At 40.4% G+C, this 26,001-nt stretch overlaps 5 protein-coding genes across 11 annotated transcripts; 3 read left to right on the forward strand and 2 right to left on the reverse strand.

Annotated features, from left to right (window-relative positions):
• Positions 1-140: 140 nt before the first annotated feature.
• Positions 141-12,468, reverse strand: LOC108095187 (trehalase). 7 transcript variants are annotated; one of them, XM_017196175.2, is made up of 8 exons: positions 8,609-8,705; positions 4,601-4,821; positions 3,837-4,020; positions 2,896-3,774; positions 1,952-2,350; positions 1,638-1,782; positions 700-772; positions 141-246 (listed from the first exon to the last, which is right to left on the reverse strand). In XM_017196175.2, the coding sequence occupies exons 2-8, from the start codon at positions 4,756-4,758 to the stop codon at positions 228-230; spliced, it is 1,857 nt and encodes a 618-aa protein (XP_017051664.1). In that variant the 5' UTR covers positions 4,759-4,821; positions 8,609-8,705; the 3' UTR covers positions 141-227. The 7 variants fall into 7 exon arrangements, 5 of the variants coding, with proteins under 5 accessions (XP_017051664.1, XP_017051667.1, XP_017051666.1 ...); XM_017196178.1 differs by lacking the exon at positions 8,609-8,705 and adding an exon at positions 8,479-8,527; XM_017196177.2 differs by lacking the exon at positions 8,609-8,705 and adding an exon at positions 8,325-8,523.
• Positions 12,469-16,450: 3,982 nt separating this feature from the next.
• LOC108095188 (C3 and PZP-like alpha-2-macroglobulin domain-containing protein 8) lies at positions 16,451-18,989 on the forward strand. Its single transcript, XM_017196181.2, has 3 exons — positions 16,451-16,558; positions 17,518-17,919; positions 18,309-18,989. The coding sequence occupies exons 1-3, from the start codon at positions 16,549-16,551 to the stop codon at positions 18,785-18,787; spliced, it is 891 nt and encodes a 296-aa protein (XP_017051670.1). The 5' UTR covers positions 16,451-16,548; the 3' UTR covers positions 18,788-18,989.
• A 1,680-nt stretch (positions 18,990-20,669) lies between these two features.
• LOC108095111 (acidic mammalian chitinase) lies at positions 20,670-21,954 on the forward strand. The gene is made up of 3 exons (XM_017196049.1): positions 20,670-20,735; positions 20,799-21,240; positions 21,300-21,954. The coding sequence occupies exons 1-3, from the start codon at positions 20,675-20,677 to the stop codon at positions 21,904-21,906; spliced, it is 1,110 nt and encodes a 369-aa protein (XP_017051538.1). The 5' UTR covers positions 20,670-20,674; the 3' UTR covers positions 21,907-21,954.
• Positions 21,955-22,122: 168 nt separating this feature from the next.
• Positions 22,123-23,323, reverse strand: LOC108095123 (GTP-binding nuclear protein Ran-like). The gene has a single exon (XM_017196062.2). It carries the CDS (start codon positions 22,957-22,959, stop codon positions 22,309-22,311), a length of 651 nt encoding a protein of 216 aa, XP_017051551.1. The 5' UTR covers positions 22,960-23,323; the 3' UTR covers positions 22,123-22,308.
• Positions 23,324-24,147: 824 nt separating this feature from the next.
• LOC108095113 (acidic mammalian chitinase) lies at positions 24,148-25,825 on the forward strand. Its single transcript, XM_017196050.1, has 5 exons — positions 24,148-24,228; positions 24,283-24,459; positions 24,519-24,789; positions 24,848-25,056; positions 25,118-25,825. The coding sequence occupies exons 1-5, from the start codon at positions 24,159-24,161 to the stop codon at positions 25,792-25,794; spliced, it is 1,404 nt and encodes a 467-aa protein (XP_017051539.1). The 5' UTR covers positions 24,148-24,158; the 3' UTR covers positions 25,795-25,825.
• The last annotated feature ends 176 nt before the right edge of the window (positions 25,826-26,001 follow it).

Here is a 26,001-nt window from a genome sequence, read left to right on the forward strand (position 1 = left end):
TCGCGACTACGATGCGAGGTCAAACCTTTCCAATGCCGCACTAGGCCGAGTCATTCTCCACTTTCCATTTCACGTTTGCGTACCTTCTTTGTGCTCTATATAACGTAAGCGATGAGTTGTCTATGTTAGCTTTTGTCTTAGGTAAGTTTTCATAATTGAATTGAACTCAAAGCAAATATACAAAATTAAAAATCAAAAAATATTTGTTGTTTGTAGAATGGCATCGTTTACTTGAACCAACTTTTCCTGCAAGAGAGAGGATAATTTAGAGTCTTGTGGATTTAAACTCGCTTCATGCAACATATAATTTGTGTTCATGTTTATTTTTGTTTTGTACATTATTATTAACATTTGTATTTGTGTCTTCATTTGGTTGCGAGGAGCTAGGATTGGTATAGGTATTTGCTAAATATTAAAACGTAATAACAATGTCGGGCATGCCCATATAAATTCAGTATGTACAACTCTCACTTCAACTACCAAATAATGAATATCTAATACTGCAATCTCCGCATTCAACGAAAAACGTGAACAACTACAGACACTAAGCAACTACACGCACACACGGGGGAATCACAATACTTGGGAAGCAATTACGGGTTGTTTTGGCACAGAGTGTCTGCGGAAGAGATAGAAAGATTTGATGTCAATTAGTCTGTCTCCGGGAGATTGATTCCGATCCGATTTCGCTTACCTCACCATAGAAAACGACCCGCTATCAGAGCCACTACGGTAACAGCCGCCAAGCCCACAAAGTTCATCACACGAGAGGCTAGATTAGAAAAATAAATACTCGGATCAGTTCATTTAGCTACTAAATGGGTGAATCGAAAGCATAGGAAACTGTTAGCCCTGATTATATACATGTTCTTAGTGGATTAGTAATTGGTTTTGGACAGTTTCCTGAAAGCTTTGTAGATATGCATGCTAGATAAGCCAGAATATGTGGTTAGGTTTTTACGGCCGATGTTTATCCTATAAGGAGGAGTATTAAAGGGACAAATACCATGGATCAGTCTGTTATGGGTGGAGTGGTCTGGACCTGGTGCTGGGTTGTTACACTTAACATTGCCTTGACATTCACAAACACAAATCAACCAAATAGAACGACCCAATTGGACACTTACTCGTGAATCCTCAACTTGATCGCGATGCTCGGCTTGCTTTGAGACATTTAATGTTCCTATTGATTTTTGCCTGATTTTGGACAAGTCACACGAGTGTGCAGACGTGGACTGGACGTGGATGACATGGACAACAGACAGTACAGGGATGCTCGATGGATGGTGGACATCGGATCCTCGTTCTTGGCGGTGCCTGGGTGACTGGGGTGCTGTGGTTTTCGATGCTTGTCTCGGGATTGTTCGATGGTTCGCGGTACAGATATAGGTTATAGACAGCGGCGTTTATAGGGATAGATTTTGCGGAGAAAGAGAGAGCGTTTTTGCTTATCCTAGTTGATGATGAGCAGTTGATGAGCGCTTCTGGATGGTTGCTTATATAGTACATGTACAAAGATCTAAATACAATTTTTCGAAAAAGCTTTGGCTTTGAGCCTGTGATGATGCTAACGATGATGTCTGATGATGGATTGCGTTCTGGCCTGGCTACAGATTCTCTCTACTGCGGCTCTTCACCTGCAGCGCCGCCTCCTGCTCCGGTGGAAATGTCACGCCCGTGCTTGCTCAGCCACTCGATGATCACACCGTTCGACCAACCGAATCCTGTCTGCACTTCGTACTCGCCTCCACCTCCATGTCCTCCAAACTCTAGGGCGTTGTACTGCAAGAGTTTTTAATGAAAGGAGTATATTTTTTATATTGTTTAAAGACAGATCTGGGTTATAAAAACGTAACATATTATTTAAACAGGTATAAAATTAAATTAAATTAAACAGGTATTACATTAATTAAATGATCACCCTTAAAATTTAAGATGTCTCAACGCTTACCTTCTCGTACATATGGAATTGATCGCTGAAGGCCTTGAAGTTTGACTTCACCCAGCGGATGGCCCACTTCTTGGACATGTTTTTGGCCTCGGGAGTGTTGAGATTGTTCAGACCCTCGACCAAGATGTACTGCATTGGCGCCCACACATTGGGGTAATCCCACTGCTCTCCGGGAGTGGCTAACGTATTGGGAACTCCACCGGGGAATGAGTCCAGCTTGTTCCTCTCAATGTAGGCCATAATCGAAGCCGAGATCTTCTCCGAGTCGGAGATATTGTAGGCCTTAACCCACAGCGGAGACAAATTGGTGGGTACAAAGTAATCGCGCGACTTCTCGTTCTTCATATCGTAGTCCAACCAGCAACCGGCCTCCTCGTTCCACAGCACTTCCTGGATGCCCTGTAATGAATTATTTCCAGTATGCAATTAGTTTAATAAAATTTGTGTAAGCTTTTTTTATGAGTCACCAATGACGACAGCCGTCATTCATATTTATATTCGGAGCTTCATACAATTCATTCATATTTATATTCGGAGCTTCATAACATTTATGTATACATGAATGATAAATTGGGTTTTCAACAAAAAAAGTATGAATTGTACAGCAACTACTTCATCGATTTTAACATTGACTAATGTATTCGTAAGATTCGCATTTACAATTCTGACTATAAATAGAATAATACTTTAGGGCAGTGTTTCCCAAACTTTTCGGGACCGCGACCCATCTACACAAAAAAGTGCAAGATCTATATGGCAATTAGTACCCACCAAAAATCTACCCGCGACCCACCAGTGGGTCGCGACCCACACTTTGGGAAATACTGCTTTAGGGTATGCATTGAGTAACTCGACACCCATTTTTTACCCTTTTAGGTAGGCAACATATTTCGAAGTAATATGCTCACTGCTACAATAATCTTCTTCAATTTAATGCCACTTACCTGGTAGAACTTCTCGGCCTTATTTTCGTACTCGATAACCTTCTTTGTGTTGCCGGCCTTGGAGTGGAATTCAGCAATCAGCTTGGCGTTCCAATAGAGATAGGCGTTCAGGTCGACGGGCACGATCAAGCTGGTACTTAGGTTAGTGAGATTTCCTTCGTTGGTGCCCTTATCGTTGATGAACCAACGGGAGCTGAAGTCCATTCCCGACTCAGCCGCCGCCTTGAGTTCGCTGTAGTGGAGCTCCCTTTCCGCATCGGTGCTGAAACTCTCGCCAGTCTTCACATCCTCGCTGTAGGACTCCGGTCGTGGACCCGTCGACGAATCGCGGTAGACACACAGGCTGTGGTTCTTCACCTCCACCGTGTGGTTATTCACAAAGTACTCGAACTCATGCTCCAGATCCTCCAAAGCATCGATGGCGAACTTGTCATCGTTTGTGAAGTCCACGTATGACTTGACCATTCCCGTCAAAAGTGGCGGCTGGGAGCGACCATGGTAGTAAACTCGTCCGCCGTTCGGAATGAATCCGATGCGGTTCACAATGGACAGGAAGTTCTTAATCATTCCACGGGCGGTGTCGTACATCTCGCTGTACAGCAATCCACGGATGATCCAGTACGAGTCCCAGTAGTAGAACTCGATGAAACGACCGCCGGGAATGATTACCGGGTTTGGCACAGGGATAATGGAGTAGTACTGCGGATTCTTCAGCACATCGTCCTTCATTTTGCGACCCAGCTGCTTCCAAATGTTGTTCAGCTCCACGCCCCACTGCTTTAGATCCGGATCCGAAACGCGATCGAGGTAGCTGGGATTCTCCTTCCAATCCGTGGGATCCCACAGCTCCAGTTCAGTGCCCTTGGGACTGAAGTATTCCTGGAAAGAAATAGCGGATCCATTTAGTTTCTGCCTGAGAATCACAATTCAATTCCACTTACATCCACAAACTTCGTTAGATCATCTCTGCTGGGCGTGTTGTTTTTGGTCTCCATCATTGCTCTAAAGTCCGTGAGCGTCTTATCGGGCGAATTATTCAGTTTCATGTCCACAAACGTCTTTGAATCCGGGAAAAGTTGAGCCATTTGAATGGTGTGCAATAGGTCGCCATAGCAGTAGATTTCACTAGAAAAGAGAAGAAAGTATTCCACATTCACTTGCTGTTGATTTCTATGAATAATATTGCTATGATTTATCATAATTCGCAATGTTGATTTATTTTATTTAATTAAAATAATTTTAAATTTAATTTATTATTTATTCTGTATAACATGTTACACATTTTGTGGTGGGATTTTTTTTATTCAATCCACATTTTATTTGCTCAGCCTGTGCCAAAAAATCCCGGATTACGTAATAAGTTAGAGCATATAAATCGGCTGTTCCCGTATATAGTATAGCATCGTACACAAACCGCGGGCACTAATTAGTGCGAGCAATTCACGAGTTAAATGGATATAAAACCGCTACTGGCCGAGTATCCAGGTGGTGCTGGTTAAATGAACACCTGTCCAAAGCATCGATGAATCGTATATCTCTTGATCAGATACGACTAAAGCTAATGCACGAATACCCAACACGTCACGTTTATGGCACTGGGAAAGGAAAGCACTCAAGCTGAAAGCTTGGTAGCACTTTGCATACATGAATGCTCCAGACCCGCCAATTAAAGATCAGAGTCCGGAAGTCTTTTGCAGAAACTTACCAACTTGCAAACGGATCCTGTGCTTCCTCCTCGGCGGTGGCAATGGCATTATCATTGTCAGTGTCGAGATCGGGAGAACCGTAGGACTTTGCCTGCGTCACAAAGGCCAGGCAACTCCAGCTCACAAGGAGCAGGTTGAATATCACTAATTTTAACATAGCACTTGACAAAAATCCTTTCACTTCTTCTGCGACTTATTAATCAGTTCTTTTTTTTTAAATCTGTATGAATGACAATACAAATTACTGCGTTGCTGAGTTGGATATCCTTTCGCGTTTTGGATATGCTTGCGATCCGCCAGTTCGATCTGAACACAAGCACAACCAGCGGCAGTCAGCGCAAGAATACTTCTAACTGTTTCGCTCGATTCCATTTTTATAAAAAACTAAATTAATCTACGAATGCGACGCACAGTGCGACGACGACCGATCGGCGAAACGAACGATCATCGGGCGGGCCAAGGTGAGATCTGGAGCCAAGTGATCGGATCTGAAGGGGCAGAGCGGGGTTAGCGGGGTTAGCTGGGTCGCTCGATCGACGATCGCGCTTTGGGGGCGCGTTCTGTCTATTTTTAAAACGTTAAATCGTCAAAGGTGGCCACAAACTAGAAGCGCTGCAAATGTATTTGCCGGGTTCACTTGCTGCAAGTCTCGTGCACATATAGGCATTCATCTCACTCATCTGGCGAACTGGACTAGTCTTTATATTTATAGAGTTTCCCAGTGGCAAAGGGCAGGAAATTGGGTTTTTGGCACACCCATAAGAACAACTGCCGGTTGTATATTTAATATGGCACCTCTGAGCCTTGAAATTAGTATTTTTAGTTCTATATCCACAAGTATATCAGTTATTAAATGCTGCTTCACACGGCACCCGCATCATTTGATGGATTATGGCTCGAATATATTAATTGCTTCATTGCATTTCATTATGTTTGTTATGGAGAAGGTCCCACTGTAATGCCAAGGTATTTCTGATAACGAACAATTTTGGGGATTTTAGGCCTAGTTTTAATGCTAATTGGCAATGCTCCACTTATGATAAGGATAGAAGAACTGGGCTTGGAATTTCTTGGAAACCATTTATCCAGAAAGTTAATGAATGTGGCCCGATGTTCCAGAAATTTGCATTGCATTTGCGAGTTTAAAATAATCGTAATGGCTAAAATTTGGGGTCACCAAAGAAAAAGCAGTGAATATATCAACTTCAACTTAACTTTTAATGTCTATAATTAGGATGGGTTATGTGTTACGGACACGTGTCTGGCCCCAAATAATGGACCGGAATTGCGCCGTTTTGCATGAATGTCATTCTACGTAGTGCGAACCTAACGAATCTTAATTGAGCTGATTCGCTGAATAAGGATTGCTTTTGCGAGATTAACAACGGGACACAGATATAATCGCAAAATAAATTTAAAGTGCAGATATAAATATGATAATGCATTGGAAAAGCGAACTTAGTCTGTGTTTCTATTTTTAGTCTTCCCTCCAAACCTGTAATGCCCAGATAGTTTATGTGACAGATTGCACAACATATATCTTATAGAACATTAAGCAACATTAAGCGTATGATGAATTACTTTTATCGGGGATCATCGCTGTAGAATGATATAACACTGTGGCTCGGGAAACAAAGGGAATCTAAAACAAACGGAACAATTGTGCAATTTAAACTGAGACTTACGAGAGTGAGAACCAGAAAGAGAACGAACCCCCAGAGAATATCATTGTTATGGGTTTCTGTGACGACAGCAACTAGCAGGTGCGACTAAATCATTGATTTGGTACACGTCACAAGCAGTTAACATTTATGATTCCATTAGCAAAGCAATTAGGCATATAAAAGTGTATCGCATTGATCATTAGATCGTAGCAAGACAACTTAAGTATTGTTTGTTTTTTTCCGACCTTTTTGAATACCAAGCATTAAACCAATATTTGTACGGATATTTGTAAGGTGCTTTTTATACCAATATGTGAACCGTGGATGACAAATATCAGGCGTCTACAGCTGTGCTGAGTTACGTGCCTTGCGTTTCCAAATAGTTAACAATTAAAGTCAAAACGTTATTGTATCAACAATATTGCTTGTTTAAAGTTCCCCAGAAGGGAACTTCCGATTCCGCATAGCCAGAAAACAAATAATTCCGAATAAATTCCATATAAATCATAAAAATGCAATAAGAGACCCCCAAAGATTATATCAGATTAATGGCATAACTATTATTTGAACAGCGTTTAAGGCGCGTGAACGAAATAAGTAAATTTTCTTGAATGGCCGTTCAAACTCTCACCATTCATCTGGGTTATTATGCTCGCCACTGACTTTATAAATCGTTTATATAGACCTTTATTAAATATCGTCATTGTCGTCATCGGTGGAAGCGATAAGTGAATCCAGGTGACGTCTTTGTTCGAAAACAATACCCAAACGCGCTTTTCAACTCCGTTGATTCCGATTCTTGAACTCCGCTCAAAAACAAAACTTTGCCAAAATGATTCAAGGACAATATTAATCATTATGTGGGCCATTCAACGCATTCGTATAATTGCCGTTTAACTTAATCGCTCAACTAGCTATAATAAAGCACGGTCCGTTTGATGGCTGAACCAAAAATTTCAAACAAATACCTGACAGTAGTATGACATGTTTAAATCCGAGAGGAAAACGAAGAAACAAATACAAAAACTGGAAATGTCATTAAGAAGCCTGCATCAGGTTGAATTAACTTGTTTTAGATTCTGTGCGTTTTGCTTTGATTAACGGTTCAAATACTGATACAAAGACCTTCAAAAGGTTATTGAAACGAAAAAAGGTTTCAGTTTACAACAAAAAATTACTTTAAACCGCTTTAATTCAATTAACTTAACGTAAATATAATGTGTTTTTCAATAACTCTTATCAAAATTAGCTGGTAATTCGATTAGGGATTTATACTTAATCTACAACTATATTAATTACAAAGGTTTTGACCTAGTAATATAATATAATTATACACTGCGAGTTTTAATCTGTTATCTTAAGTGGACAATAAAGGTTTATCGATTATTTTTAAGAACCAAGACATTGAATTAATCTTAAAGATTACTGGAGTACTCATTGAATAATCTTTATCAAGAGAGTTGTTTATTGCATTGATGTAGAAAATGAATCTTAAGATAACCCCTGACTGACGGAATTTTCTTTTGGAATACTGCGCCATAAAGGCCTCTTTATCACCTTTAAGCTCTTGAGCTTAAATAACCAACAATGAATACCATGATCACTCCCAATCTGTTCATTAGTGCAACAAAACTTGTTTTCGGACAAGTTCAGGGGGATTGATAAAAAATTAATTTCGTTTCTGATACGCAGAAGTTTTTAGTATTGTTTTAAACTAAAAAAAACCATTGAAATTAACATCAGAAAGATTGAACAGGTTTAGTACATCTTCCAGTCTGGCTGGATCAACTTTTTCAAATGCATATTATTTATATATCTATATTTTATTGTATATATTTTTTTGGACTTATTAAGACGGAATAATTTTTGAAATCGATAGGCGAATTTGTCAGACGAAGAACGAGACGAATGATACTAGGGAATCGTTTATATTTTATTTAACGTAATATTTTTGTCGTACAGCTCATTCGAATGTTAAGCACCCGGGAACCACAGATCACTGACACCGCAAGTCGGCGAGTAAAAATACAGCGACTCGACGCTTGTAATGTGATTATACTCAGGGAAAATATCAGTAAAGATCGGGGAAAAATGTCAGCAACCACAGCAATTTGTATTGAAAATTATAATTTAATTGCATTTGTATGTTCGCTCGCGGTTTAAGTTTTTCATTTGCCTGAGAGTTCCAAGCCAATTTAAATTCACTAAATTACAATTGTTTTATAATTTTTTGTTTCCAATTAATTTCCAGTCTGTTTTCGCACTTCACACACTTTTATTGTTAGCAATTTGCTTCAGTTGAGTACGAGTTTTTATACCGGGCTCACTATCTATATTGTGCACCTGATTACTATATATGTCCGGATTATATATATTCTCAGTTCTAATCAAAAACAGTGCTCGACAGCACCTGACCGTTGTTGAGCGTTTGAAGGCAACGATCCGACTGTCTCAAGACAAGTGCCGGAGATTTAAATATAAATAAGATTTTCGCAAAGATTCAAGCAGATCAGAGTTTCCAAGTTCTCCCCTGTGAGAAAGAAGCTGAATAAGCGTATTCTGTTTGCCTTTTTACTTTTAAATGTAAATAAATAATATTAATATTTAACACGCCCAGTGATTGACAGGTAGTAAAAAAATTATGCAAGTGGTAAAGCACTTGCAAGCTATTTAGAGGAAAAATATCGTGGTGCTTTGCAAAGCAAGGAAATCGTAAATACTTTATACCAAATTCCTAAGCTTTTCTCTTCGAAAATCTCAAAAATAGGGCGATAAGATAGGATCACAATGAAGCGAATTGACGTGGTATATAAGGCCCCTTGGCTTATCACTAAATTATGATCGCTGCGAAAACTAATATAAATTATTTTTGATTTGACAGAAAGATTATTAACTAAGAAGATAGACGGGAAATTGGCTCTTAAATGTAGAACAATTCACAACAAACCTATCTTACTGAAAAAAATTTGTATATGAACAAATTTGTACTCGAAAAATTCTTTAATTAATAAATTTTATTTCCAATTTATTGGTACATATTGGTTTCATAGATCTAATGAGAAAAATTGAGTTCAACTTCAAAGAAATTACTAACTTTAAGAATTGTTAAGGAAATTATTAGGTACTTCTCTGAGTAACTTTAATGTGAAAATTTTTTGATAAATAAATATGAAGAAAAGAGTGAACTCTTTTTTACCATACCAACATATTAAACTGTTTGCTTTTTGGGTTAGACAAGATCATGTGACTTAGTTCGACCCATAAATAATATTATCAAATATTATGTATTGGACGTGCCGGAGCAACCCAAGCACTGATTAAAAAGTCTGTCATTCCTCACCTGAGCCTGTGATGATCGGTTGAGCATCTTCTAGTCGCAAACTGATTTAAATTACTTAAATAACAATGGAAACCCTGCAAATGGGAAAATCGGAACAGACACTTGATGAGACGCATGACCCGATGCGAATTCAAATTCTGTACTAGAGGGCATCTTTCTGAAAGTGATGCCTTGTCAGACTGTCTGTTTAACTGTCTGTGTTGATAAGAAAATCAGATGATAATAAATTAATTGGCGAATTTGCTCTCCCTGAGAGATCTGTAAACGTGACTGTCGGTATTGCTCAACAGCTGCTTGCAATTAGATCTTAACGGGCTAACCTGTTTCATATTACGTATACGCCGTGGACACACCACCAAGCTGCGACCAATCGCAAATCAGCGTTAATCGGAAAAAGGGTTATCCATAATAATCTATACATAATTCGTGACAAACTACAGGTGGTAAGACAGATTTAACAATTTCCTATAACGTTTATTAGCATTAGTGAGTAAATAAAACACTCCGTTAATAGTAATAGCTATCTAGCCAAGATCTAAAAAGTGTAGTTAGAATAATTTAAAGCTTTGCGGTTTTTTGTCGAACATAAATAATCTGACTTTCTGAGAACGGACATTATTTATGGGAGAATCTGGTATATACACGACATTTCCAGATCAAAATCCCAGTGTCTGTATTTGCATATGGGGGCTTCTAAATCACAATAGTTTTTAGTTACGTTTATTTGTTGATGTAACAAAAAATTATTAACTGACCGATTACAAAAGCACTTTTCTTGCTTGTGAGACGGATTAGTACTTTATATTAACCTGAAATAAATGTGGGAAATTTTTTTTTTTGCCTGAATAAAATTTTATAATTTGATAGATTGATTGACTGGGTCAAAAAAATACAAATTTGTATAAATATGCGATCAAAGTTTTTTTTAGAAATAAAAGTCAGCTTTAATTCTACACCACAAACACACATTTCGTAACTTACACAATGCGTTCTTGAATATGCAAGAGGAACCTAAAAGTATGCAACATATTTTTGAGTTCCCAAAACTATGTCACAAGTAACGGTTGAAAGATAATAACCACAGTCGCAAAAGGAGGGGCTCGTTAGACTGATTGATAAGCGTACAAGGGGGAACTGATAACGAAAACACATCGTAATGTTCACAATTCTTTTGCCGGTAAGCTTGTCCTTGAACCGGTACAAACTACAAAAATATTGGGGATTCGCTTAGGTTAAGTAAACATTTCGCACCTTTTTCAGCTCGTGCCCAATAGAATTCAAACGTTTAGGAGCAAGGGCGAATGTGACTTAAGTCAAGACACGTGCTCAACTACTGGTTTTCATTAATGTGTTTTGCTTGTAATTGCCTTGTTAATGTGTATGTTTTTTGCACTTTTGACACGAAATATCATAACTAGAAGTTATTCCTTTTTTGGTATACTTTTTAATTTTATAAAATAGCAGTTGGCCACTTCACACTAACGGTGTGGGAATATTTAAACTATTTTCCATGGGCGACACTTGTGAACACAGAGCAGAAGCAAAACAAAAGGCAAAAATTAGCGAAGTCGTTAATGAGACGGCGGACTTTGTATACCCTTATAGTATATCGTGCATTGTATGATATTAAATACTAAGATATATTTACTATTTGTTTAAAATCAGCACTGATGCTAAAAATTCGAAAGATTTATTTAGCGTTTACGATACAGATATGATTTTTTTTAGTTAATGGTTAGTTAAAATAACATTTCTCCCTCTTTTCACATGAACCAACGGTACCTTCATTCGACAGATATATGAAGAAACACCTTTCATGGCCTAGAACTGTAAGCAATTTAAACTGAACAGAAATTTTGTACACAATATAACAAAAAATTTGCAATACAGAAGAATTGGTTTGTCATTTTTCAACATTTGCAATATGACAATTTTTTTCGCCATCGTTTTTATGACAAATGAAAGCTCCTTCAAATGCAAAATAAAAATCAAAGCGCTATACTAATTGCAAAAAAACAAGTATGATAAAACAAGATGATATTTTGGCTCGCCGGCAGATTTGCAAACGTAAGCGTGCGTGAGAAGAGATAAAAGAAAACAAAATCGAATAAAACTCTGGCATTGGCACCGAACGGCAAAACAGCGTTGGTCAAAAATAAAACTATTCACTATACGTGGCTATATATACAGCTTTGGCACTTTGGCGAGACATTTGCCAGATATTTGGCGGCCAGGAAAGTGAAAGCGGGTATCTAGACAACAGATGTCTTCGGTTGGCAAACGCAGCACTGCACATTCTGCAGACTTATGCAATACGCCAGTTGCAGTCGATCAAAACTATTTAAACAAACTCACCCATTTCCGTTCATTTTGTGATTGCTTGAGGGGTTTGCTGGAGTAGACATATTGCGGCTGAGAAAGTTGCTCCCCGATGTTGCGATAAATTTGGATACTGTCGCAAGGTTGCGGACGGGTAGCACAGATTTTAATTTAGCTAAAATGGTTTGTTTATTTTTGCCACTTGTTTATCACTTCAATATGCGTTGTTTGCATTTATCACTCGGTTCGATCACTGCCGTTTTTTCTTTCAGCGTAGCTTGGTTCTTTTGCCTTCGATCAGCGCCACGAGACTAATCACGTCCGTGCAACTTACGGTTATTATATAGTTTTCGCTCAGCGAATTTCGCGCTTTTCCGCTCTACAGATTGGGTTAACGCTCTTGTTCTCACACTGAAAACCTATATACACATCGAAAACTTGGATAGCAACCGCACAGAGAGCGACCGGGTTTATCGGCGAGATATACACTGTCAGTCCAGAGGGTTCTAAAAAGGGTTCACTTCTAAACTTGTATATTCCATGCTGCTAAATTCTAAAATAAGAAAACACAAGGTTAGTTTTTAGGCTAAGATAATTAGGTCATTGTTAAACAACTTCAAATAAGTTAAGCTGTATACATGTACATATGAATAATCCGACAAAAATAAAAAGGTTATTTAAAACCATTTAATCATTGAGTCTTGCACACAAATGAAACATACTTTGGGTTATTTTATTGATTCATGTAATCAAATGTTGGAAGCATGAGTTCGAGTACTGGGACCTATAGATAAATAAGAAAAATATAATTTTAGAAGTCCCAGTTATTATGATGAATAGGCTTTCCAAAAAGTAGGCAATACAATTTGTCCGAACTTGTTGCCCGTAAGTGATCATTGCTCTTACACAAAAGAGTTTTTATTTGGGAGCAACTTATTTGTTACAGTGTGAAATGACAGCTGTTGGCGAACGTGCATGAGAGAAAAAGTGCGAGAGCGAGCTGCGTGGTTATTGCTGGTTTCTCTTGTTGTGATAAAAGACCACTCACGCACACACAAGTCCAAGAGTTTGGTAGAGAGAGAATTTTACCAGATCGTTTGTTGTGTGTGTTGCTTTCGTCACGATTTCTCTCTCCACACACACTTCCTCGTTTTGCGAACTTTGTCCATTATTCACCCCTTCCAACATCTTTGAAATCGCACCTCCCTTCCAGTCCTTAATGCAATTCGCAATTGCATTTAAAAACTGACGCGTTGACAGTAACAATGACAAGAGACGAAAACAAAATGTTTAGGAACCTAACATAGATTTGTCTAATAGATATGTTTTTTGCATATTTGAGTCATTCCCAAGGTGCCCTTGCCAATTGCCGGATAACTTTCTGCCACCCTATTTTGTTTTTTGCCAGACAAACCGGTTCCGAAAATTATGCCAGTCTAGAGACTCTTTAGAGATTGCCAAGTTTCGCCCAAACAACAGCACGTTTTCGTCTCGAAATACCAACGACCTTCGACTGTGACCTTTGGGCAACCACTCTCGAACACTCACACATTTACTACACCTGCATACGAAAGCAGTTGAAAGACAAAAGATAAGCATTACTTATCGGAACCACATGCCAACAACTCCATTTTCACACGGGAGTTGTATTAATCACAGGTTAAATATAAATATCAAAGGGTTCCGAAGTCAAATCAATAGCCATAATTGTCGAATCACGATCTGATCTCTTTCCTCTTAGCTGTTTTCAAATTAAGAGAGTAAAGTCAAACAAGTTTTTTAACATTTCACACACACTTATACAGGCTTATAAACTTAAAACACGTAGGCCACTATCAAAGTTCAGCAGTATTGGGGGCTCGTCATGCACACAGACAGCGTTACATACACAAACACATTTTTGTTTATTTTTATGTTTTCAGCTGTTTTGGTTTTGGGCTGGCTGAATGATTTCATAAGAACTACTTATTTTTCACGTGGCGCCACAGGGCGGATGAGCGATAATATTACGTTATCTTTGCTAGCTTTTCACTTTTGCTTTCCTTAGTAAGATTTCATCTGCATTCATACTTAACCCTTTTTATATTTTTACGAAAACTTTATAATAAAAAGAAAATGATTTGAAAAAATTAAACATTTCTAAATAATTTTTTAGTATTGAATAATATCATTCAATTTTCTATTTTTAAGTACAAATTTCAGCTCTTCCATCTGGGGTTAATGCCAAGTTGATTGCCCTAGGCCACTTAAAGCTCAATTGGCCGTTGACACTTTCGAGAAAATCTAGTGGTCGGAGGCTGGTACTGAGTCTCAATTTGATCCAATTGAGTGAACTCATCCTGATTTACACTTGTCTCTACAAATGTCGCAAAAGTCGGGAGCGGAAATGTTAATTGAATTGAATTAACTTGTTTCACCACTGAAATATTTCTTAATTGAATGGCTGATGGTACAGCATTCCAGAGGTCACCAGTTACGCAAACTGGACAATAAAGCTAAATGGGAAAGTGTCAACAAGGTTAACTTGTTTTGTCCGCTTATCTGCGCCTTATTCATTTTGGAGGCTCGTCAATGGGAAAAAGTATTCTGTTTGCCAGTTTAAAGATTAGATATACATGGTTGATGAAATGTTCTGTATTTGCAGTTGCAATTAATTCCACTTAATGCAGTTGGTTTTAGCGATTAAGGTATAATGTGGATGTTTTAAAACATCCACGGTTTTCTTTCGTTTTGAAAATGTTTAATAATTTTTGATAGGTCTACGCAAAAATTGAGAAAATATAATAAGTTAATATCCTCTTCTGACGTGGTTTTTGGCAGCTATATGATATACATAGCTGTGTACATTATATCACGTTCAGCAACAAAGACGGCACGATTGTTCCAATGGACGCTAAAATATGGACTGAGTGCCAAAGAGACTCAGTAAATCTTATAATTGTGTTATATAGCATCATATATATGAGCCGGCTATAATATCTGTTTGGAGCGAGGGCTCTCGTTTATAATATCTATTGCATTGCGCCAGCAAACCGAGGGAAACCTTAAGCCTCTCCAGTAAAATGATCTACTAAGACCAAAGTTAACAATAAAAGAAAGCCTGCTTATTCAGTTTATTGTTTGTTTACTCGTCTGCCGCTGTTCAAAGAATGTTTGGATGTGTGTTCAGGTGTCTCCGATATAAATACCCCAAGTTGCACGGCGTGAGCAATTGATCTACTGTTATCACAAGACAATTTGGCACGGCTAGTCGGTTCTGAGACACAAATAAACAATTTATTTATTTCACACTAAGAATTCCCGTTCGTGGCAAAGTTCTGCGCATGCACGTTTTTTTAATAACAAAGTGCGACCAACCGGCGAAACGAAAGAAAACCGACTGACATTGAGAAGCCAAGAAAAAGGCAGCAGTGACGTAAAGTAAGACAATTCGCGTACCCGATACAGGATGGAATAAAGAAGCGTAACACCCTAAAATGTTGGTCCAAAGCATTTAAATGTCACATATATACGGCGTCCTAAAAGTATGCCACAATATGGAGGTAGCAATCATGGTTCTTAAATCTGTGAACAGACACCGCAATAAATAAATAATGACCGAATTGAAAACCTTTTTATTGTTGTTGTAGTCATTATGTCAGCATCAACAATTTCGACCCTTTCGGTGAAATCATTGGCATTAGCTTAGTTCCCCTGGTTTGGTTGGACATGTGACAACACAAAACAAAACCGCCACATGACGCCAAAATAAGTGACGACAACAACGCCAAAACATAATAAAAAGAGCAGACATCGAATAGGAAAATCTGAAACACCGAATAGGAAGTACCTTCGCGGGACAGTAATAGGTTTTGTTTAAAATGAAGGTTTATTTAATATTGCAAGTTTAATGTAAAGCGTTTTTCCTAATTTATTTATTTATCATAAGTACGATAATCCGTTATTGACAAACTGAGTTCAAAAGGTAATATGCTTTCTACTAAAACATACCAGCATTGAAAAGCTTCCGTTTTGACTTGATGACATCAGCAGTAGCTTTTGCCAACCTGAGTCATAGACGTGCTAGGCAAAACTAGGTACCAAATCTAACTCATTGAAGTCTGAATACCCTAATAAAAATTATAGGTGCCCAACCGTTAACCTGAAACTTTATAAGCAATACTTAGTATATCAAAGATTACTAGCAGACCGATTTTATAAGCATAAAGCCAAGACCAAGAGCAAAAGAATGTATTGTATTTCTTACTCGGATTCTATCTGATATATTATTATAATAAATATATATATTAATATAAAAATTCCGTTAAATTAAAACGAACTATGGTGTTGGTAAGCATTTTCAAGTGAATTAAAATAAAATACAACATTAGCGGAAGGAACTGGCTATAAACTTAAGAACCCTATGCTAATAAGTAACCATTTAAAGCTGGTACAGTCAGTCGCCCACTTTCTAGGCAGCCAACGATCTCTCACATTTAAAGAGAGAGCAAAGCTCGAAAAGCTTTTATTCTCACACTGCCCCCTTGTTTTTTAGCAGTGCTTACCTCGCCGGTATTTGGATTCCGTTGGAGCAGTTTGAATCAGAATCTCAGTAAGCGAGCAACGTTAAGTGGAAGCAGCAATCATGCCAATCGGTGAGTTCCCAAGTGGGTGGAGTGCATAATAATGGAATGGATAATTGGGTGAATTTAGACATAGGGAGAATCGCGGACGATAGACCGAAACTTTTGGCCCACGACCAAAATCGAATTGTGTCAGCGATTCCTAGAATCGGAACATCAGAAGTAAATAAATTATAGAAATTCTTTATCTAGTGAAGAAGGTCCCACAGTGTCAGGTTTTTACCAGTAAAATATATACGAAAAGTGGGCTGACGGCACAACTTTCACCTTGGGATCGTCTAGATTCAATTAACGGGAACCCGCAGACAATGTAATAAAGTTTGGGATATTGCTGCTACCTTTTTAGCGTTATTTACGACCTATTAAATTGATTCTCGATGCGGTCATACAGCCAAATGTCCAAAAATATGGAGCATCTGTGGTGAGTCAGAAGTCTGCGCCTTGAACTCTGGCAATAATCAATAAGAATGCCGCAAATGTGACCTGAGGGTCAGACGGGAGATGAACCTAAAATGATGTCATGCGAAATAATGTTGCTTGAGAAACAATTCGTGTAATCTGGCAAAAACAATAAACACAATCGCACCTTCATATCTCTCGGCAAATGTTTGTCGCTCGAGACCCCGTAGAGCCGGCTCAGAACTCGAATTGAGCTTGAGTGGAATGAGCTACAATATTTTTTAGCAACGAACCCATGGCGATCTAAATGACATCATGCGAATGGCGCTAACAAAAAAGCGAAAACAAAAACAGACGCTAAAAATTCAGATATATGTATATCTACATAAATATGTAGGTACCGCCCAAACATATAAATAGCCACGAATTCTTTCCAGTTGAAGTATTTTTTTATAGTTTGCCGGAGATGTTTGAGGTTGTTCACTCAAACCTCAAAACTTTTCCACCGCTCAAAGATCTTGGTACAGTTGCCTATAAAATATACTCTTACCTTCTTCGTTTTTTGTTTGCAGAAATCAACACCCCCGACAAGTTGGAATACCAATTCTTCCCGGCCAGCGGAGGAGTCTTCACCTTCAAGGTGCGCTCTCCCAAGGATGCCCACTTGGCCCTCACACCGGCTCCCGAGGAGAACGGACCGATCTTCGAGATCTTCCTGGGCGGATGGGAGAACACCAAGTCGGTGATCCGCAAGGACCGCCAAAAGCCCGAGGTCGCCGAGGTGCCCACTCCGGGTATCCTGGACGCCGGAGAGTTCCGCGGCTTCTGGATCCGCTGGTACGACAATGTCATCACCGTCGGACGTGAAGGAGACGCCGCCGCTTTCCTTTCCTACGATGCCGGCAGTCTGTTCCCGGTTAACTTCGTGGGAATCTGCACAGGATGGGGTGCCAGCGGATCCTGGCTGCTCGATGGTGAGTCTAGGCGAATCTTTACATTCCCTTTTAAAACACCATATATACCCTATTTGCGGTCAAGACAATAGCACAGTTGTTCTTTCTACCTGATTAGTTTACTCGTCATACTTAACTGTTTGAGTGATGTTTTCTCCTATAGGTATTCAATGTAACTCATTGTCTGCTTTTTTATTTATTTTCTTTTTTCTACTATTTCAATGATATAATACTCCAGGCATACCCTTTTTTCTCTACTACTTCAATTATATAATACTTTAGGCAACCGAGTTGTTAGAAAAAAATCGATACATCAAGGAAATATGTATTTCGAAGGTTCATCACACTGCTTTCATTTTGATTTGTATTTTTAACTGATTATTAATCCTAATCCCTATTTGTCTTTAAAGATGCCGCCCCCTCGGCTCCCGCAATTGGCTTCGCCGCGCCCACAGGAAGCGGACCAGGATGCTGGGTGCCCGCCGCCAACGGAGAGGTTCCGCCCAACGCCCTGCAGGGAGGATTCGACGGCAGCGAGCAGCTGTACATTGCCCGTGCCCGCCACGAGAGCGACCTCATTCCCGGCAAGCTGCACCCCTCCCACGGAGTCACCTACGTGGCCTACGGAGGCGGTGAGCACGGACACGGCGAGTACGAGGTGCTCTGCGCCGGCGGTGGCCAGTGGGTGCCCGTGGATGCCGGAAACATTCCGCCCAACGCTTTTCCCGCCGGCGAGACCGCCGAGGGTGAGCCACTCTTCATTGGAAGGGCCACCCACGACGGAACCATTACCGTGGGAAAGGTGCAGCCCTCTCATGGATGCTGCTACATCCCCTATGGCGGCGAGGAGGTGGCCTACAAGGAGTTCGAGATTTATGTGGCCAACTAAAGCAACTAAAAGGATCGCTTGTCCAATGCACTGAAACACAATTGTTAATCTGAGCGCTTTACAGTTCAACTGGTCGCAGAAATTTTATTTATATTTGCATTTCTACTCAATACTGTTGAAGAATCTCTATTTGATGCCGAAAAGGTTATTATTTTGTTCACCCGAATTGGTTAATAAACAATAAATATGTTTAAGAAAGTAACATATCACATATGAATTCTAAACTTCTTTGAGGGGTCTTTAATAAATAAATCGTAGTTTGCGTTTTGGTTGTATTGTTCAAAGGTTTTTCTTTAATTTAAAATGTAATGCCTTCTTGCTTTTTTAGGAGGCTTTGTCTTAAATTCTATTTATTATTTCTTTATAGTATGTTATGATACAATCAAGCCCATTGCTTCGCAGTAAATATTGTTGCCTAAATAAAAACATATCCTTAATTACCATAATCCTTTTTTCAAAATTAAAGAGGTGTTCAAATTTAATAATTTCAGATCATGGAATAGCTTAAAAAAATATATATAGATGTAATAAAATGATTTTATGAACGCTATTAAATTAAAGATATATGGGTAGTTCAATTGCGACTATTAATAGATGATTAAGCCATTCCACAATCATGGAAATTATCAGCAAACATTCCTTAATGAAATTAATCTTAAGAAAAGTGGAATGATTAGAATCGAACCCATTCAAAATAATTTACTTCTACTCAATGAAAATCTCTTTACTAATCTCGCTATCAATGAACCTATAAGCCTCTCATAAAATCCATAAGAAGACCAACAAAAATCATTTCAAGAGATTGCAATCAAGTTACAAGGAATTTACTATCAGGACTAAAATACCTTTGTGACATGTTTTATTTATTGGTACTTGTTTAGCCTATTTTTGTATTTATTTCTAATGAAATTTTCCGCTATCTCAACAATATTTAAATTCTATTCGATTTTTTTAATAAGCTTTTAATTTATTGTGAAATGATAAGCATTTAATTATATTCACTTTTGAAGTCTATAGCAGGTCGTTTCATCTAATCGCATGATTGGGGCAGGAAAATTTAAAAAATTATTGATTTGGATGACTGTTGTTGAATGTTACTAGGGTATAATGTAGTCGTAAAAGTCAATGTAAAATGCAGAAGCTAAGGGTTTTTAATCTACAAAGCTCTTGAGACTCACAGTAGAAGTATCTTTCCTATTGAACACCTGGACTTTAATAGCTATAAAAGTTTAGGCAAAGTAGACAGAAAGACTCTTTCAATCAGCAATAAAATGATAAGCAATAGGGCCCGACTAGAAAATACCCTTTACCTACGGTTATTTATTTGTTAGAAACACACCAAAAGTGTTTTCCAAAAATTGTTTAATAATATATTCAAAATCTATAAGATAAAAAGAAAAGATACTTTAAAAACGAACTGACAAAGACCATTATTTTAAGAAGAAAACTATCTTTTATTGCCATTGTAAGAAAACATGATTTTATAGGAGAACCTCTTGAAAGAGTTTCTGGCTTTTACGTAATAGGATGAAAGTTAAACAATTTTTCTCTTTTAAATACTTTTAAATATTTTCACGACCATAAAACGTGGCCACGAATACTTTCTTACCGCTTGCAAAAAAAGTAAAGTGAGCTCTAAGTATTAAGTACCTCTTGAACAAATTTACAACTTAAGGGACAGTAAACAAAAATGAATCTGAACTTGAGATACAGATAGAGGTCCCCGACATAAATATTAAAATTCAAAGTAAGAAGCACGCGACGATTAGTTAATAAATTTGTCCTACGAGTGGAGTAGTCGTCTTGAATGATAAGATTAGTGATAAGACAGGCAAGGAATGGTATAAAAACCCGGGAAGTAGTGAAAATCAACAAGCATTTCATGCAATGGGAAAGTTATTGGCACTACTCGCAGTCCTTTGCCTGAGCCAGGTGATCGGTGCTGAACGTGAGTATTATCCTAGGGAAAACACCTGCAAGAAGTTATATATTTATCCAAAATAAATATTAGGCATCGTGAACTGCTACTGGGGCACCTGGGCCAATTACCGCAGCGGCAATGGCAAGTTCGATGTGTCCAACATCAATCCCTGGATGTGCACCCACTTGAGCTACTCCTTCTTCGGAATCAACGACAACGGCGACATCCAGTCCCTGGACACCTGGCTGGACTACGATCTGGGCTTCATCAGCCAGGCTGTTGGCCTGAAGAACCAGAACCCCAACCTGAAGGTCCTCGCTGTCGTCGGTGGCTGGAACGAGGGCTCCACCAAGTACTCCTCGATGTCCGGCGATTGGTACAAGCGCCAGAACTTCATCAACTCCGCCCTGAACCTGCTGCGCAACCATGGATTCGATGGTCTGGACTTGGACTGGGAGTATCCCAACCAGCGCGGTGGAAACTGGAACGATCGCGCCAACTTTGTGACCCTGCTGCGTGAACTGAAGGAAGCGTGAGTTGGGGAACTCCTTGTGTTTGAACAACCCATAACTAATTAGTTATATCCTTTAGCTTCGCTCCCTATGGTTACGAGTTGAGCATTGCTGTCGGTGCTGGCGAGTCCCTGGCCACCGGCTCCTACGAGATTGCCAACATTGCCCAGCAGGTGAACTTCATCAACGTGATGACCTACGACTTCGCCATGGCCTCCGATGGCCAGACCGGATTCAATGCTCCCCAGTGGGCTGTGGAGAACGCCGTCAACTTCTGGCTGAGCCAGGGTGCTCCTGCCAACAAGCTGGTCCTCGGTGTTGGCACCTATGGACGCTCCTTCCAGCTGTCGGACTCCTCCCAGAACTGGCCTGGAGCACCGTGCCGTGGTGAGGGCGCCGCTGGATCCTACACCGGATCCACTGGTTACCTGGGCTACAACGAGATCTGCCAGAACAACTGGAAGACCGTCTTCGATTACGGAAACGCCGCCCCCTACGCCTACTCCGGTGACCAGTGGGTGAGCTTCGACAACGTGTTGAGTGTCCAGTACAAGATGGACTTCCTGCTGTCCAAGAACCTGGCCGGTGCCATGATCTGGTCCCTGGAGACGGACGACTACCGCGGTCAGTGCGGCGAGGACTACCCCCTGCTCAGGGCCATCAACATGAAGCTTCGCTGGGTTTGAAGGAGGTTCCGATGGGAGAAAATAAATGTTTAAAAATTGAAAAAGCTATTTCGAAAAGTGTATTCATTGGGAATAGGCCTTGGGGTATTTTCCTATAAATAGAAAAAAATCTTTAATAGTCTGTTTGCATATTATCATTAACATGGCACTTACTGTTGTTAATTGCTGGTAGGGTTTTCCATTAATATGATCACAGAGAAAAACGTAGTGTTTGGCTATCTTCATATTTTCTATTCAACTTGTACAATTTTTTTTTTTTATTAAAAAAATACGATTTTAACATTTATTTTGCTTGATTTTTAGACAATTCAGGATCAGGCAAAAGCAACGCAATGGAAAGAAATGGGATTGTGGTGTGTGCAAGCCAGCCATCTCTCTCTCTCAGTTAACTATGGAATAGGCTTAAAGATCCTCGTCCTCGTCGGGCAGGGCGGTCGCCTGGGCCTCGTGCAAGTCCCGCTCGATCTGCACCTGCCAGTCCTTGTCCATCTTAACCTCGGGCGGCAGCAGGGCAGGCATGGCGACGAACTCCAGGTTGGGATCGCCGACCAGCTTGCGCGCCAGCCAAAGGAATGGCTTCTCGAAGTTGTAGTTCGATTTGGCCGAGATGTCGTAATACTGCAAGTTCTTCTTGCGATGGAAGACGATGCTCTTCGCCTTCACCTTGCGGTCCTTGATGTCGACTTTGTTGCCGCAGAGGACGATCGGGACGTAGTCGCAGACGCGGACCAGGTCGCGATGCCAGTTGGGCACGTTCTTGTAGGTGACACGCGAGGTGACGTCGAACATGATGACCGCACACTGGCCCTGGATGTAGTAGCCGTCGCGCAGGCCACCGAACTTCTCCTGGCCGGCGGTGTCCCACACGTTGAAGCGAATGGCGCCGCGGTTGGTGTGGAAGATGAGCGGGTGCACCTCCACTCCGAGCGTGGCCACGTACCTCTTCTCGAACTCGCCGGTCTTGTGGCGCTTCACGAAGGTGGTCTTCCCAGTGCCACCATCGCCGATGAGCACGCACTTGAATGTGGGCATATCCTGACCTTCCTGAGCCATCCTGCTGCTTCTTTGATTTGTTGGCACTCTGTGTCTTTACTTCCGGGACCACTGGACTTTGGCGGCGGATCAGAGAGTTGCTGCGGCTCGAATTCCTCGATTCCTAAAAACCTCGCTAATCACACTTTCGTTGATCACAATTCTTTAATCGTGAGTGTATTGATTTGATTGATTTTTCAATGCCAAGCTTAGAGAGCATGTGCTCTTTTATTCCTTAAACTAGAGGTCCTGTGCCCGCTTCGCTGGTCAACACAATTTAACAACATAATAGTCAATGTTGCACGTCCAATTCCTATTCGTCTAACAGCAGGCATTATTTCAAATTGTTTAAGCTCGCTCTATTTTTTGTTTAAATATTTTTTTACCGACTTCATCGATACACAAAATCAACGCAGCTATGATCTTTTTTTTTACATACAACATTGTGTACATCTGTTGAGCCGCTAGCGACTTTTCCAGAAGGTTTTCCCAAAATTTTCTTATGCTTAAACCTTCTTCTGGTTCTAAGCTATCTCCCTACCAATTTTCAGCCAAATCGGTCAAGCCGTTTTCATGTGATGCGATTGCGCACATATTTTGTCTCCATTTTTATATATATAGATAACAAAAAAATACATATGTGGAAAATAAAAATTATATAAAACTGAATTACAAAATATTCATTTATGACAGAAGTTATCAGTTACGCGTAAAGCAATCGTGTAATTTCAGGTGAAAAGTATATATCGTTATTATGAGACACTTTTCCACTGAAGAACCAAATGAGCATACAATGCATGTGATCACTCCTATATTTGTTCTAGGAAGAATGTCTATTGCACACTTTAATAATGAAGAGGCTTTATGAGAAGTTGGCAACAGCTTTGAATCATCATCCAGGATGGATGACATAGTAAGCGTTCGAGTGGGGTACAAGTACCATTATCCCAATCTCAAGATGCACTCAAAATAATACAAATCAATTTAAATTTATATGCATAATATAATATTCGAGTGTTCAGATATCGGCCGTCGATTTTGTTTTCTCTCCCAAAACAATATATTAACTTTTGTTTTCTATTTCACCGATTTCTTAAGTGAAGTGGCGATTTATCAGCGCTTTCAATGTTCACTGATAAGAATTGCCCGGAAAGTGGTCTATATAAACTCAGACCCGTAGTGCGTGAAGCTATTGTGAACATAAACGGACTGAGTGCATCATGAAGTGTTTCTCGATTTGGGCTCTGGCTGCTCTTTGCCTTTGCGTCGGCCAATTGGCCACAAGTGAAAGTGAGTAGGTGGTTTCAGCGAAAAGAATTATATTTAATTTTACTAATCCCGAAGAGCTGATCAACTGTTACTGGGGCACCTGGGCCAACTATCGTCCTGGGGATGGCAAGTTCACACCCTCGGACATCGATCCCTCCCTGTGCACTCACATCAGCTACACCTTCTTCGGAATCAGCGATGCCGGCGAGTTCAAGTCCCTGGATACCTGGCTGGATATGGATGATGGATTGGGTAAGTTTAAATAATGCTACCCCAGTGATACCAAACATTATTATCATATTTTGTTACAGGCTTTATTAGTCAGACGATTGCCCTTAAGCAGCGCAATCCGAACTTGAAGATTTTGGCAGTGGTGGGCGGATGGAACGAGGGATCGGAGAAGTACTCTGCCATGGCTGCCGATCCTGGCAAGCGTGCCACCTTCATCTCCACCACCCTGGCTTTCATTCAGCAGCATGGCTTCGATGGCCTGGATCTGGATTGGGAGTATCCCGGACAGCGAGGAGGCAGCGATTCGGATAAGGTCAACTTCGTGACCCTTCTGCGCGAGATTAAGGAAACGTAAGTGGTTAAATATATAAATTTTGGTATGGTTTTAACAACTATAATTTCCCGATAGCTTCGACCAGTACGGTTTGGAACTGGGTATTGCAGTGGGTGCCTCTGAGAAGTCGGCTAGCATTTCCTACGACATTCCAGCCATCTCCCAGCACCTAACCTTTATCAACGTGATGACCTACGACTTCCATATGGCTTTGGACGGTTACCTGGGTCTGAATGCTCCTCTGCCTGAGGTTACCGAATCCATTGACTACTGGCTTTCGCATGGTAAGCTTGGTTAAGTAAAGAATCATGGAAGTTTGTAAACCAAGAAATGTTTCACGTTTAGGTGCTCCCGCTGAGAAACTGATTCTGGGCATTGGCTTCTACGGCCACAGCTACCAGATGTCAGACAGCTCACAGAACTGGCCCGGAGCTTCCTGCATTGGCCCCGGATCAGCTGGCATCTACACCCGGGAGAATGGTTTCCTGGGCTACCACGAGATCTGTCTGAACAACTGGCAAACCGTGTTCGACCAGGAGAACGGAGCTCCTTATGCCTTCCAGGGTGATCAGTGGATCGGCTACGACAACCCCGAGAGCATCCAGCTGAAGATGCAGTTGGTGCAGTCCCGCAATCTGGGGGGTGCCATGATGTGGTCCATTGAGACGGATGATTTCCGCGGCCTCTGTGGCGAATCGTATCCTTTGCTGAAGACCATGAACAGAGCTCTGGGCAAGGATGGCAGCGGTGGCAGCGGCGGAGGTGGAAGTGTTACCCCCTCTCCCACGGCTGCTCCCACTCCAGCTCCCACTCCGGCTCCCACTCCCGGAGGAGGTGGAAACGGAGGTGGTTCCAGCGGAGAGTGCTCCCAGGATGGTTACTTCCTGCACAGCAGCGACTGCAGATTCTACTACCAGTGTGTCGGAGGCACCCGTTACGATTTCCAATGCGGCGATGGGCTCTATTTCGATGTCGCCAATTTGAACTGCAACTGGCCATCGGCGGTCAATTGCCCCTATTAAATAAACAAGCAGATGAAAATACCAAAAAATTGCAATAATCTAAAAAATGTACTGTTTTCGAGTGGCCCCTCACAGAGAATTGTATATTAAGTGGTAATCGTATAAATCCATATTTATGTCTAACGAAGTTCCGATTAGATTTTGCGCTCTCTCATAAAAATATTTACAATTAGCCATTTAGTCACCGTAACCATAAAGTCCAAGATA

This window comes from Drosophila ficusphila, unplaced genomic scaffold (genome assembly GCF_018152265.1).
Source record: "Drosophila ficusphila isolate 14025-0441.05 unplaced genomic scaffold, ASM1815226v1 contig_414, whole genome shotgun sequence".
Lineage (NCBI taxonomy): Eukaryota > Metazoa > Arthropoda > Insecta > Diptera > Drosophilidae > Drosophila > Drosophila ficusphila.